Source organism: Amblyomma americanum, chromosome 3 (assembly GCF_052857255.1).
Source record: "Amblyomma americanum isolate KBUSLIRL-KWMA chromosome 3, ASM5285725v1, whole genome shotgun sequence".
Lineage (NCBI taxonomy): Eukaryota > Metazoa > Arthropoda > Arachnida > Ixodida > Ixodidae > Amblyomma > Amblyomma americanum.
In genome coordinates this window covers 212,655,672-212,669,953 of record NC_135499.1, presented here as the reverse complement: position 1 = coordinate 212,669,953, position 14,282 = coordinate 212,655,672, and the positions used below count along the sequence as shown (strand labels likewise).

General features: G+C 45.4%; 1 protein-coding gene across 1 annotated transcript in view; it reads right to left on the bottom strand.

Moving 5' to 3' along the window:
- Positions 1–13,902, bottom strand: part of Cdc27 (cell division cycle protein 27) — a 31,855-nt gene extending 17,953 nt beyond the window's left edge. The window contains exons 1-8 of the mRNA XM_077659874.1: positions 13,723–13,902; positions 11,142–11,217; positions 9,632–9,959; positions 8,129–8,187; positions 3,186–3,316; positions 2,352–2,668; positions 655–778; positions 206–312 (exon numbers count right to left, since the gene is read on the bottom strand). Coding sequence (XP_077516000.1) covers positions 206–312; positions 655–778; positions 2,352–2,668; positions 3,186–3,316; positions 8,129–8,187; positions 9,632–9,959; positions 11,142–11,217; positions 13,723–13,746 — 1,166 coding nt within the window. The 5' untranslated portion in view covers positions 13,747–13,902. The remainder of the gene's footprint in view (positions 1–205; positions 313–654; positions 779–2,351; positions 2,669–3,185; positions 3,317–8,128; positions 8,188–9,631; positions 9,960–11,141; positions 11,218–13,722) is intronic.
- Positions 13,903–14,282: the final 380 nt, after the last annotated feature.

The following is a 14,282-nucleotide window of genomic DNA, read 5'->3' as shown; positions in this document are numbered from 1 at the left end:
TGGAATTTATCTGGCCAAATTTGCATTAGAAATTACGGGACTGCAGATGTTCTTCAAGTTGTCTGGGATTTCGAATTAACTGAGTTCAAATTATTGAGGTTTTACTGCATTACAGTTTCGTTGCACAACAAAAACCCCACCTCTGTGATTTACTGAGCTGAGCACCAGCCAGGATATCAAATAGTTAAAAGTGAAAATTTCTCACCTAGCCGGAGCAGGTGGAGGTGGCGTCTGCAGCAAATTGTTGTTGCTTGACTGACTGAAGATTTGCATCTTCGGTGCGTTCAGTGCCTGGGGCTTCCTTGCAAGGTTCTGCGAACAGAATGGCTAAATGAACTAGAGACATAGGGACTAAACTGCATGCACACAGCTGGACCACATGCTTTTTCCACACGGTCAGCAATATGCATGCTGCACTGCATATCCACCAGAGCATAACACAATGTGATTGACCTGCTTACCTAATCCGCTGACACTTAAGTGTAAATTAGACCGAATGTAGAACATTCAAGTTTGCTCATAAGCCAACCAATGTCCACAGACTGGAGTTTGTTCTTCCCACAGATGCATTGAATCTCTCTCCCATTACTTGCATGCATTTACTGTGTCTGAACCACATTAACAAAAGTTTCAGACCAAAAAAGTAAAGCACACCTTTTTCACAGGGGGGCATGGTTCCTTGCAGTCCAAGATGCTCTGCGAGGTGGGTGTGACGAAGGCAACGGCAGGTGGGGGCCCACAGTGGGGTGTGGAGTATGTCAGAGGTAGCACACCAAATCTGTGCATGCGAAAGCAAGCCCCTATATCACCCATATCTACATCAGCAATGCCAAGCTCTTCACACATCAAGCCTGCTAGAAATTCATCAAATTTACACCCCAAAAATTGAAGTTAATCGTTGAGCCTGTTTTGCAGATAAGTGCCCATGGTCTTTACTCGCAATATTTTAATAAAACAAAATACAGACAGGTACAGAACTTGCCTACATTCTGAACATAACATGCAAGCAGAGATCTTCCCAGATATTCTTGAGAAGTGGATATTTGTTGGAAGTGTGAATTTCGTTCGAAGTGGAAAGTAGGAGTTCCATCCGTAAAATATAGGTGCCTTACTTATGTGAAAATTATGGAAGGACCCAAGTGGAAAAGAGATACTATCGCGCTCAATATGAAATGCAACACAGGAGCTGCGGCTGGAGTTTAGTTCTTGAAGCACTGCCAGCATAGCACTACTTGAAATTTGTGTACTTACCAGTTGATGCAAAGAACAATGTGTACTCAATGTTTAAGCAACTTTGGTGTTCTGTATAAGGGCTCATTATTTTACTATAAAGTGGAATTCCCAGCAGGTTCACTCTGGACACAACGCAACTCGTACAGAGTGCAACAGTATGTACGAGCTGGGAAATACAGTAGCCAAACACACTGAAAAGCGAAGTTGTAGCAGCGGACTGAGGCCAAGTTAATTTCTATCTCAGCATGTGCTAAAATCGTAAACCGGTGTCTCCCGTATTTTTTAATATTTGCTGCCAGCGGCAACACACTTCTCTAAAATTTCTTAAAACTTTTTAACTCCCGTGATTGTCGGTCGCGGTAGCTATGCGTGCACAACAAGTCTTGAATGTCGAGTGATGGCTCTCTGTGTCTGCTGGAGCACCTGTCCATAAAAAGGGAGCGAAGCTGTGACACACATGCAAGATACTGCACTGCTGTCGCAGCAACCGCTTTGATCCAAAACAATTCTTGTCTGTAAGAATCAGGAATCTCATCTAAGGCACATGGGGCAAGAAAAAAGTGGATGAAAGGAACAAATGCCACAGAGCCAACCTGCTCCACAACATCTCGTAAAGCGGTTGTCCATGCGTTGCATGTCTCTCACGGTGTAGTTTCACTTTTGCAGAGAGGTCAAAGGAAGTGCGAGCAGCTTGATCACTATCTTTGTTACTTTCTCATTCTCACAAGGGCAACCGCAGCTAAATGCCAAGCTGGAAACAAGAATGGAACAAAACAAAAAATCTACTACTCTTGCCCAAACCGCAGGTGAAGGCGTAGCATCAGCTCGAGCAATAACGTGACCACACTTAAATGCTTTCCTGCATGACCTAGAGCCAACGCAGTGACGGACGAGTCCGCGAAGCAGGACGATTCTGCACACTGTACATTGTCAAGTTAGGCACCCTCTTGCACAACCCTGACCTAATGGGTGATACTAGGCAATAATCGTGGACAAAGGGCGGCGAGGTGGACTGGTGGGCAGGAAATCCACTGCCGCCCACCGTGGGAAGATGATAGCTTTCAGTGACCTTGTCATCTGGCAACGGGTCAGGACAGCACCAGTGTGCTTGTACTCACGAAGCTGACAGTGGGCTCAGGGCTGCGGCTCCTCCTGCAAAGATACTGCGTGCCCCCTTGAGTGCCGAAAATTGAGGTGGCTGCTTGCCACCTTTGCTGCTCAGGCCAGTGATTCCCTCGCAAGCCGGCGTTTCTGGAGTGCTCGTCATAATGCTCAGCGGAGTGCTGTCAGTGCATGGTGTGCTGGCAGTCACTGCGGAACGCATAACAAGCAGTGGCGCCTGCGAGGGTGGTGTTGAGCCCACTGACAGTGGCAGCACAGACACCCTGCCTGCAGTCTGTCCACAGAGGCCGCCACCACCTTGGCCGCCGACGACCTGCAGACAGACCCACAATTAAGTGCTCAAGAAGTAAGTGAACGTCACACTGGTACGGGCTCTAATATCACACATCAACAGAACTAATCATAAAAAATTATTGTATCAGCATAAATGCAGGGCTCACTCTCAGAACCATTCAAATGGATACTTGATTCAAGCTTTGTTTCAAATTACAGTCATCACCTTGAAAAACGAAGCTTTATTAAAAAACAACCTGCCCTTTATATGCAAGCAACCGTTCAGGTTACAAGAAAATTTACTTGCTCTCTCTCAAGTGCACTATGCAGCTAAAGGACAAATTCTGAAACATGCTCATATACATAACCTCTGCAAAAATGAAAAACACAACAGCATGCAACGCAAAGAAGCTAAAAGCTCTGGTTTTAATCAGAACAAACTAAGTGCAATTTTCATTTAGTGCCCAAGATACATCACCAACCACAGCATACTACTACAAAAAGGTCACAAATATCTACAGGACTGAACAAATCAATAGAAAAAAAAAATCACAAACCTTTATGTCATCTGTGACACTATCGATGTTAGCCTTATTAACAAAGTTGACAAGAGGATTGCTTCCTTGGCACATACTGAAGTTTTCAATGGATGAGAGATTAAAGATTTCAGAAGGATTTGGCGATTCCCCTGGAATGAGAAAATTGAACAGAGTAGAAGCTCAAAATCACCATCTTCAGGTTGGGAAAAAATTTCTGCAGGTCGGCCAAACTTTCTGCTAACAAAACTGGTGAGCCCTTAAGGGGAGATGCGAGTGAAAAAACCGTTTTTTTTCTAAAATGTCGATTTTGTGTTTTCTTGCGGTTTGTATTCCCCCAGGCCTCTTCTTTTATATATAAAAAAATCAACGCCGATAATCAATGGGAAGTTAGTAAAAAATGCAATTAAAGCACTCGCGGTGGCACGTGAAAGAGCGAATTTGACCGAATTTCAGGATCGCGGCATTTCGCTCCACGGCGTCGCCCGCTCTTGAATTTTCGCAGGTAAGTAGGCCCAACCCTCTTCTACCAGAAGCCACTTTGGCAGCGGCGCATTCTTGATAAAAATATGAAGAAAAAAACCCGATCGTTTCCCGCCTGTGTCGAGCGTCGCTACTGGCCCTTTAAATCACGTGGCATGATCGGAGCCCTTTCATTGGCTACGAGCATTCCAACACACGGTCGGACGCAGACGCTCTTACTTCGTTCTGCCGCCACCGAGACATGAACCAACGCTTCTGCCCGGGTTTTTCTCCTTTCTCCGCCATGGATGTTACCGAGAAAGATTTTTGTTCATGCAAGTTCCTGACGAGGCATCAGTGTAAAGGAAGACGCCCCAAGCACAAGCGGAGAGCTCCGGAGACGGGAGGTTCGTCTGCTGCTAGGCCTAACTGCAACGACGGCGATGCACCCGATTTGGATCCTTCAAGCTTTTTGCGGAGCATCGATGACTTTGTCAGTGCACCTGAGCGCGAAAGATAAAGATGTTCGACGACCAAAACAAGTGTGAAAACGAGCGCGGAAGCACAGTTATCAGCGAGATCGGCATGATGCACGACGTTGTCAGCGGCGCGGCATGCCCCGCCTGCGGACGATGTGATCTGTCAGAGAATCGGCCGCAAAACGGAAAGGACTCGAATCGTTTTTGGAACTCTAGTGCCGAAATGACGCGTGTCCGACAACCGTTGTTTCATCAACATATTCTTCGAGCCGCGTATCTCGATCGTGCAACGGCAGGGATGAGGCATCCGCCCGCGGCAGTGCACGGGATACCTTCACCGTGAACGTGAAGTCCGTGGTCGCTGCGCGCACGATCGGCGTCGGACATGAGCAGCTTTTGCGGTTTTGTGCGATTATGGGTTTTTCGAAACCGTTGCACCACAATGCTTTCAGTGATATTGGCAAAAAGGTGCATGCTGCTGCCGCGAAAGCTTGCGGGCCCACCGCCACAACGTGCAGGCATCGCGCAACGCAACGAAGGCCCGTCTGGAGGAGTCGGTTCGCAGCGACTGCGAGGGGCCGACGTATGGGGCTGGAGCCTTCTAGGTTGGTGCCCTCTTCTGAGACATCCTTGCTGGCATTCTGTGCAAATTTCATTCGTAATAACTAACTAGTACAGTAGTAAACAAGTTTTTTAACTTTCAAACACGTTTTTCTCTGTTTTTCATTTTGTCCCATTTTTAGTTTGTGCACTAAACTTTGAGCATTTTTTGTAGTCCAATCATAATGAAAATTGGCATGGTTATGCTTTAGCGTGTCCTGAATTCAAATTAACTACTTTCAGAGCTTTTACCAAACATATTCAGTGAAATAATTTCCAAAGTTTCTTGGCTGGGAATGGTAAAACTGAAACTTCACATTCAAAATTTTTTCTAGAAGAGAACAGTAATGGAACACAGCACAGGGCAGCCTGTGCTGTTCCTTTTCGACTCCTGCGAAACCCCGTCCACTAACGAAGGCCTGGTACGGCTCTGGATGCCGCCTGACTCCCGCTGGGCCCTCTGGTCGCGCAGGGATCCCGGCTGCGCTCTGCGGTGTCGTGCTACCTTCTCCTCTGATTGGGCCACGGGGGCGTGACGTAGGCGCAAAGCTGTGCTTGCTCCGGGGCCGGTCGTGGGGGCTGAGGGGAGTTGGAGACAGCCGGGCGACGAGGGCGGAACACGGGCTGGTCACAAGCGGCAAGGTGCATGAACGACCGTTATTCGCTGCCCCCGAGGCCTTTGCCGACGTTCATTCGCGTGCCTTGTCGTACAGGCCCCCCTAACGTCACACGCCGAGAGCCACGCGCACCGCCCTTGTGGAACCTGCGAGGGCCCGGCGAAGCCCGCCGAGAAACAGCCGCCGCTGACCTGAGGCAGCCGCGGCTCGCACCAGAGTTTTCCCGCCGCACCGGTCTGCGCACGCCAACCCGTGTCCGCGCGCGCATCTGCTGCGGCCCGCTGTCGGATGGCGGTGGACGCCAGGTGCGCAGTAGTTGAAAGAGTACCATACAGTGCTTCTGTTTGTGTTGTCTGTACAATAAATACGTGTACCGTGAACGTGCTAGTTCTCCTGGATTGAGAGCGCACGAGCGCGGCAAGAGCAGACCGGACCCCTTTCAGCTCGGTGCTCGAACCACGCAGTGGGTCTCTCTCTTCGCACGCCCCCGGGACAAGTAAGGAAGCCCACTCTTAGACTATGTACTGACCCCGTGCGCGGAGGCATTTAAGGAAGAGCCCACAAACTCTTTAAATGGTGCAAGTTTCATTGAGCTGTGACAAAAATTAAAGAAAAAGTTTTTCCGAGTAGCATCTCCCCTTAAGCAAAACATGCCTAAGTCTAGACAAGAACTGCACATTGTTGTATAATCAGTTAGCAAACTAGTCTTCCATAAATAGGGAAGCACAGTTAAGGTGGACAAGTTCTTTTCATACCATAGAAAGTACAAAATGAATGCAAGGGCATTAAATTTCTTCAATTCAGTCAAGCAGCTGGGCCCTTTGCAGTTATTTTCATTTGCGCAACATTTCCTTTCACATCACAGCAATTCATGCTGCAAAGCAAAACAATCTATGGGCACTATGCTTTTTGCAGTAAGCATTCTATAACTCAAACTTAACCTCAAGAAAACTGCTCCAAGTCAAAAGACATTGTGTTTTACAATGCTCTGGAGAGTATTTCATACAGCGTATGAGGCCCAGCCAATTAAATTGCTCAGAGCAAAATCGTCACAACTCTCATTGTGCAGAAAGCATTCAGAATGACTCCGTACTGAAACTAATAGCATCCATAAACCAAATGTTTAAGACGATAAGTCAAGGACAAAAATGAAAGCTTCATTGAACAGTTTTTGACAAGAAACTGAAGAACCACTCAGTATCTGACTGCAGCTGGCACCAGACACCATTGAATGGTTAATTACATCACTCCTGGCATTCCTCAAGTTCTCACTTCATTGAACAGTTTTTGACAAGAAACTGAAGAACCACTCAGCATCTGACTGCAGCTGGCACCAGACACCATTGAATGGTTAATTACATCACTCCTGGCATTCCTCAAGTTCTCACTTCATTGAACAGTTTTTGACAAGAAACTGAAGAACCACTCAGCATCTGACTGCAGCTGGCACCAGACACCATTGAATGGTTAATTACATCACTCCTGGCATTCCTCAAGTTCTCACTTCATTGAACAGTTTTTGACAAGAAACTGAAGAACCACTCAGTATCTGACTGCAGCTGGCACCAGATACCATTGAATGGTTAATTACATCACTCCTGGCATTCCTCAAGTTCTCACTTCATTGAACAGTTTTTGACAAGAAACTGAAGAACCACTCAGCATCTGACTGCAGCTGGCACCAGACACCATTGAATGGTTAATTACATCACTCCTGGCATTCCTCAAGTTCTCACTTCATTGAACAGTTTTTGACAAGAAACTGAAGAACCACTCAGCATCTGACTGCAGACACCATTGAATGGTTAATTACATCACTCCTGGCATTCCTCAAGTTCTCACTTCATTGAACAGTTTTTGACAAGAAACTGAAGAACCACTCAGTATCTGACTGCAGCTGGCACCAGACACCATTGAATGGTTAATTACATCACTCCTGGCATTCCTCAAGTTCTCACTTCATTGAACAGTTTTTGACAAGAAACTGAAGAACCACTCAGCATCTGACCGCAGCTGGCACCAGACACCATTGAATGGTTAATTACATCACTCCTGGCATTCCTCAAGTTCTCACTTCATTGAACAGTTTTTGACAAGAAACTGAAGAACCACTCAGTATCTGACTGCAGCTGGCACCAGATACCATTGAATGGTTAATTACATCACTCCTGGCATTCCTCAAGTTCTCACTTCATTAAACAGTTTTTGACAAGAAACTGAAGAACCACTCAGCATCTGACTGCAGCTGGCACCAGACACCATTGAATGGTTAATTACATCACTCCTGGCATTCCTCAAGTTCTCACTTCATTGAACAGTTTTTGACAAGAAACTGAAGAACCACTCAGCATCTGACTGCAGCTGGCACCAGACACCATTGAATGGTTAATTACATCACTCTTGGCATTCCTCAAGTTCTCACTTCATTGAACAGTTTTTGAAAAGAAACTGAAGAACTACTCAGTATCTGACTGCAGCTGGCACCAGACACCATTGAATGGTTAACTACATCACTCCTGGCATTCCTCAAGTTCTCACTTCATTGAACAGTTTTTGAAAAGAAACTGAAGAACCACTCAGCATCTGACTGCAGCCGGCACCAGACACCATTGCATGGTTAATTACATCCCTCCTGGCATTCCTCACGTTCTCAAGAGTGTGCACAACATTCTTCTCAACATCAAGAGCTCCACATATATGCCATCAGTCCTAAAGGCCCAAGCCATCAATTTACAAAGCAAGTAAATAAGGACAGAGTGCAGCCTGACCCACACAGCAGAAGTTCCAACAATTCAGGTGAACATACCTAGGTTTATGAGGGACTCGTATGAAGACCAGAGAAATGGGTTAAGCTTCAGACTTTTCCTAAAGAAAAAAAAGAGAGACGCACACAGAAACACAATTCGTATGTAATTGTTCAGAAAATGTATGTGCACTCAAATGAAAACTAAATAACATGCAAAGCAATTTGTAACAACCCTCTTTTCATTTAATTTCCTGAAATGTCAGCTGCTTCACTAGAATCAAGTTACAAGTAGCGCTATGCAATGGTCGAAGAAAAAGTTGTACCTCCACAATCTAACAAGCATCCTTCCCACCAACAGTTCTACCATCATGCGGGTGAGCAAGTCAAATCATGGTGAAAAAAGTGCGTCCTCAATGCGGAATGGAAGAAATAAATTTATCAACCCACAGCAAACTGTTCAAGAAGTACAGACATCAAACTTCGGCTGCATGTTTTCTTCTTTGTAATGATGCGTAAGACATTACTATACATGTATCCCGATGTGGTATTCGCCCACGACCACTAAATAATTTATCATTTTTCTTCTCTCCCGTTTCTGTTTTGGCTTCAACAGCCACGAAATGACTATAACATCAAAGATCTGTATAGGTCACATGAGGCACGAGAAAAACTGCGATATAATCGCTGCTTCTTTACTAGTCATGTTCTGGTTCTTAAGGCAGGCTGGCTTTAGCGTTGGAGTGAATTAAAATGAAACGAGCAATTATACCCATTTTTCTCCTGTTTCACATGATGTATACAGACCTTTGATGTCATAGCCACTGCTCGGCTGTTGAAACCTATATCAAATCACGTGAGAAGAAATTCGATTATCAATTGTTTAGCGGTTGCAGGCGAATACTATGTGGTGATCCATGTATAGTAATGCCTTACGCATGATTACAAAGATGAAAAACATGCAACGAAAAGTTAGGTATCTATACTCCTTTAACTTAAAAATCCACATGCACAAAAGGAAGTGAAAAAAAGAAAAAACAATATGACACTTAATCTTGCCATTTTATCCTTGCTGATGCAGCCTTTTTGCCCACACAGCAGGGCAATCTCAACACCAGAAGCCAGAGTTCTAAGTCGTTCCAACTGTACAGACAATCTAAAGCTCCACAAGCCAAACAGAAACTGCTTAGCTAAGCAACTGTTCAAGTCGCATGTTAACTGACCTGGAAATTTCTAAGCAGCACAGTATAACTCAATCTGCATGCAAACACAGTACCCTCCTGCACAACTAAGCAACTGTTCGCGTCGCGTGCTAACTGAACTGGAAATTTCTGAGTAGCACTGTTTCACTTAATCTGCATGCAAACACAGTACCCTCCTGCACAGCCCACCTTGCTGCGTCCCTCATAGCATGAGTTGCTTGGGGCATAAAACCCCCATAAACCATAAACCAAACACCTAGCTGCACTGATTTTAGAATGCAAATTCCACGCATGACAAATGTTACACCTTAGCCCCAGCCACCTGAAGTCGTGCAACATGAGTGCTACTTGGCAAGGCGCTTACCTGTAGGCTTCCGTTGCACGACCTACACGCTCTGTCCTTGAGCACAGCTGCCCCAGCAAGCCCAGGGCGAAGGAGGCAGAGTCCCCAAATGATGTGGCCATTTCATCCAGGCCCCCTTTGGCCGAACAGCGTGACGCCAGGCCCACATCATTCTCCAACGCTGACTCTGCTTCAGAGAACTTGCGCAGGTCGATGCAGCAGCGTGCCAAGAGGAAGCGGCTCTGGGGCGTACGGCAGCCACGCGTGCGCAGCAGCTTATACGCAGACACCTTGTTGCCAGCTCGGTAGTGGCATGTTGCTAAAAGGTGCAGGCTCTCATCTGAGTGTACTGTAACAAACATGTTAGTAACACTTATAAATTAATGCAAAAAATAATAGACGTTTTTAGCATACCGGAGACGTATACCGGTTTACCGGACACCTCTTTCGCATGCGCAGTGGCTCCCTCTCACCCCAACAATGCCACTGCGCATGCTCAAGAGGAGTCTGGTAAACCGATATACGTCTCCGGTATGCTAAAAACGTCTCATACCAGTTTCATGTTTGGTGCAGTGGATGATTTCAATCAACTATGTTTACACATTGGTAATTCCCTAATGTGATCAGCCAGTAGCAAGCAGTGATGTACCCTCTACTGCACAATCCATAGGGAAAGCTGCAAGCCTGGAAGCACCTAAGTCAGTCTCTTGGGACGCTCAGGAAGGGATTGAGAGTAAAATACATTATAAAACACTTAATTCTCGTCCACACGAATCTAACACATTGTGAAGCTGCCAGATACACTATACTGGTGTACTGGATTAAACAAACAGCTGCACGTTGGTGACTGCGCTAATCAAATTCGAGTTCAAAGTCAGCTCGTGCATTTCATGTGTTCTGGACATAACACAGTGCCATAGTTGAAAAACATTTTTTAAGCGAAATGAACCAGAAGCACTGTTTATCACCTTCAACCCTACTATTCCTGAAAACATACAACTGGTAAAATAGCCATGAAGACATCACATCAGGTTTACTTAACCAAGTTTGCAACTGGACACTGCTGTAATGGCAACATCAGGATCCTTTCATGATGCCACAGAAAGGTTTCACCCAGCAAAGCTTAGCTACCAGACCTACAGCCTTGTCTAAATGGAAAAATAAAGAAAAATGATCTAACGAACAATGATCACAGCATACTACAACATGTACACAGCATGTTCTTGATGAAAGAATCTCGGATGTTTTCGAAACACTTTCAGTAACAGAGGCTCACTAAGAACAATTTTGGGACACATGCGCTATGAGGGATGCCAAGCTCCAGATAAGTTTAAACCACCTGGACTTCTTTAATGAGCACTAACATTGCACGGTACATGGGCACCTTGCATTTTGCCTCCATTGAAATGCAGCCGCATGGCTAGGATTGGCCCCACATCCCAGGGCTCAGCAACTGACAGCCCTAACGACTAAGCTACAGTGACAGGTAGTTCTGGAAGTGATCAAGAAAAGCCAAGTAAGGATAGCTCACCTTCTGCATGGAGCCGCTCTGCGAGAAAGATGGCATCCGAAAATGCATAGTGATTCAGGCAATGCCATATGGCTGCCTGCAAAACAAATTGAAAATTCACAATTACAAACTTTAAAATCAAATAAAGGTGGGAACCAAGTTCAACAACAAATCCGCAATATGGGAGTAACTACTATTGGCACCCACCCAAGCACAGCCATACGGCTACAAATGAAAACTATACAGCTTTCTCAGAAACTTCATAATTAAAGGGGCTGCAAAACACCGCTTGAACGGATGCCGGTTACACTTCAGATGGATTCTTTACGTCACACAGATGCTGACTCAAAAAGAATTACGTGAATCGATGCATAGGAACGGGAGTTATTCAATGAAGAAATTTCAAAATACAAGTAAACAAAATGCTGCCCTCAACTCGATTTTCGTGCAGCTTCCCATTGCCATTTCACTCTCCCAATGACGATGCTTAGCGCGACCAATCAAAGCATCCTATCTGAGCATGTGGCGGAAGTTTGCACTCCATGGTTGCCTGTTTTCTGCAACTCGTTCATGCCAAGGCTGGCAGCGCCGTTTGCATGGTTACAACAGCTATGTGAACGCCCAGCTGTCCCAGCGATGCTTCATCATCACGTCGACGGCGCAGAAAGGAACACTGATCAGTGACGTTCCCTTACTTATGGATCCGAACTCGAGCGCGAGATACTGCGACGGTGTGACAGCCTGCGCAAGATGGCAGACACATTTAGCATAGCACGTACCGCTGCTGCTTACCGCCAACCATTGCCCGTCGCTCCTAGCGCGGTGGTTGGTCACGGCGAGCAAGGAGAGCGTGCTGTTGACGGGAACGTGGCGCCAAATCTGGCGCCGCCGCCCGGTGATCCTCCACAAGCTGACGATGCGCACTCCCCGCTAAATGTGAAACGAACGCATCCTTCCTTGGGACCAAAATGACGCTTATAGAGTTCAATGGCTCGATCGGATCGATTCTACAAAGCCGCTCTCATATACACAGAGAGTAGCCATAAGTGTTGAGTGCTAGGTCGTAGGATGTTTACAGAGAGGCGCAAAGTCCTTCGATGCAAAAAGTAGCCAGAGCCTCTGGTCGTGTATTTTTGTTTTACTTGCTTTACAGTGCTTTTCTCTAGGGCAAACAAATTGGTTTTGTTAATGTACAAAAAAAACACAAAAACTTGACAAAACATCTCTCTAGTTATTAACACAATTTGCGGTATATTTACTCTTTGCCCAATCATCAAGCTCCCACTAAGTGATGTCATATCCGCTGCTAAAAACCGCCACTGTATGGTGACACCATCAGCGCCACAAATTTGTTTTTGCGAACTAATTAAAATATTAAAAACCCCAGTATACGCGGTACGACCGTTGCTAATAGCATAGCTATAACTCATCCTATGCAACGAACAGGCAAAACAATGCACTGAAAATGTGTTTCGGGGCCCCTTTAAAAAGAGCATTTGACCAACAACAAATTCATGTATCCCAGTGGAAAATCCAGTGTTAGTCTGTTGGCCAAATTGCTTATGTTATGTTACCATGTATGTGCAGTTTCCACTTACTTTTTAGCATCTAAAGATACTACAGAGCTTGAATTTGTATTTTGCAATTCTTACACTATGGTTTTTATTCTCGAATATTTGCAATAAACAAGTCCCTTCATTTTTATCCTGCTGCACTGAAATCGCCACAGAAACTAGCAATTTCAGTTCATCCCGTTTCGGCAACAAAGTAGAAGTGCAAGAGTGACAGCAGTTTAAGAAACTGAAGTAATTCAGCCAAATTGCCTAAAAGTTTTGTTTAGCTGCATCTGCCACTGAAATCATATTAAATGTTCAGGGTCGGCTCCAGAAATAACCTTGCTATTAGTAATAACTGTGTTTCGGGTGCAATTTTGAGTGTTTCCAGTAAGCGCTGGTGAAAAAGCGGATCATCCGAAACTCCATGAATACAAGCCACGAAGGTCAATTCTCTCAACATTACCTCGTTCATGGCTGTTGAGAACGCCAGAACTTACAATCACATGTTGTCCTACTGGCTTTTTCCTTCGTTCTAAGAGCATTTCTTTGCTGTTTACTGCGCGTGTAGAAAACCTCTGCAGTCGATATACATTGCACCGCCGAAAGTCGACCACAAAGCAGCTTGTTCAGCTTTTCAGCTAATCATTTAAGCCTACTTCTTTTGCACTCGCCAAAGTTCGCGACGACGATGGACGTTCACGAATCAAGAACAGATCTGTACGCGAAAGTACTCTGTCTCAGCGCGACTGCGTCTATCACGCACTGATCTACCGCAGTTACTGGCACCTTAGCGTCACCCTGATGGTAGGCTGGGTTAACGTCCGTGCGGAACTGTTTATCTTCAGTTGCTGTCTTGCTCAGAGACGATGAGTTTGCAATACATCATGCAGGATGATGATTGGTCGCGATTATGAGTCGTTCCTGATGCGTGCACAAACCAACATCGTGAATGATGCGAGGGTATAGGCGAAAACAAAAAAAAAAGTAAGGCAGAGATGCAAAAGAGCTTCGGGGCAGCTAAGAGTGCGCAGAGTTCATTGGCTCACCTGAACCGGCTCTTGAACTATCATAACTACCCCCGCGTTCTACCCAACTCTGGTCCAGACTGTCCTTTAGGTGGCGTCCACAGTCACACAAAACCCGGAAACAATTTCTAGAAGTAGATTTGGCATGAACACGGACATACAGCTACCCAACCGTCACAGCCATATTTCAAACACAACGTTGGCCGACTCACACTGCTGTCAGGCAAGAGTACATGCATGTAGCTTAAGAATAATTAAAGTTTGTTGTTTGCTCCAGAACAAACAGTGACAACAGTATTACACAATAAATAATAAAATGTACATTTGGAACAGAATTCAAGTAGCTTTTTAGTCAAGTGTATCAGTAGAGAAGTTCAGAGCCGTACAATCGAAATCGAAACTGACATATCTGGTGGCGCGGTTTTTTCTTGTTATTGAAAATATGTTCAGTTCTCGTTGCAAAGTCGACAGCAATAAACCCTTCTCACAACTTCAAGCACGTCTCGTTAGGCGGCTTCGGACAGCCTCAGTGACTGAAAAAAATTCCTTGCTGCAATAAAACACCCTTATCAGTAGCGGCA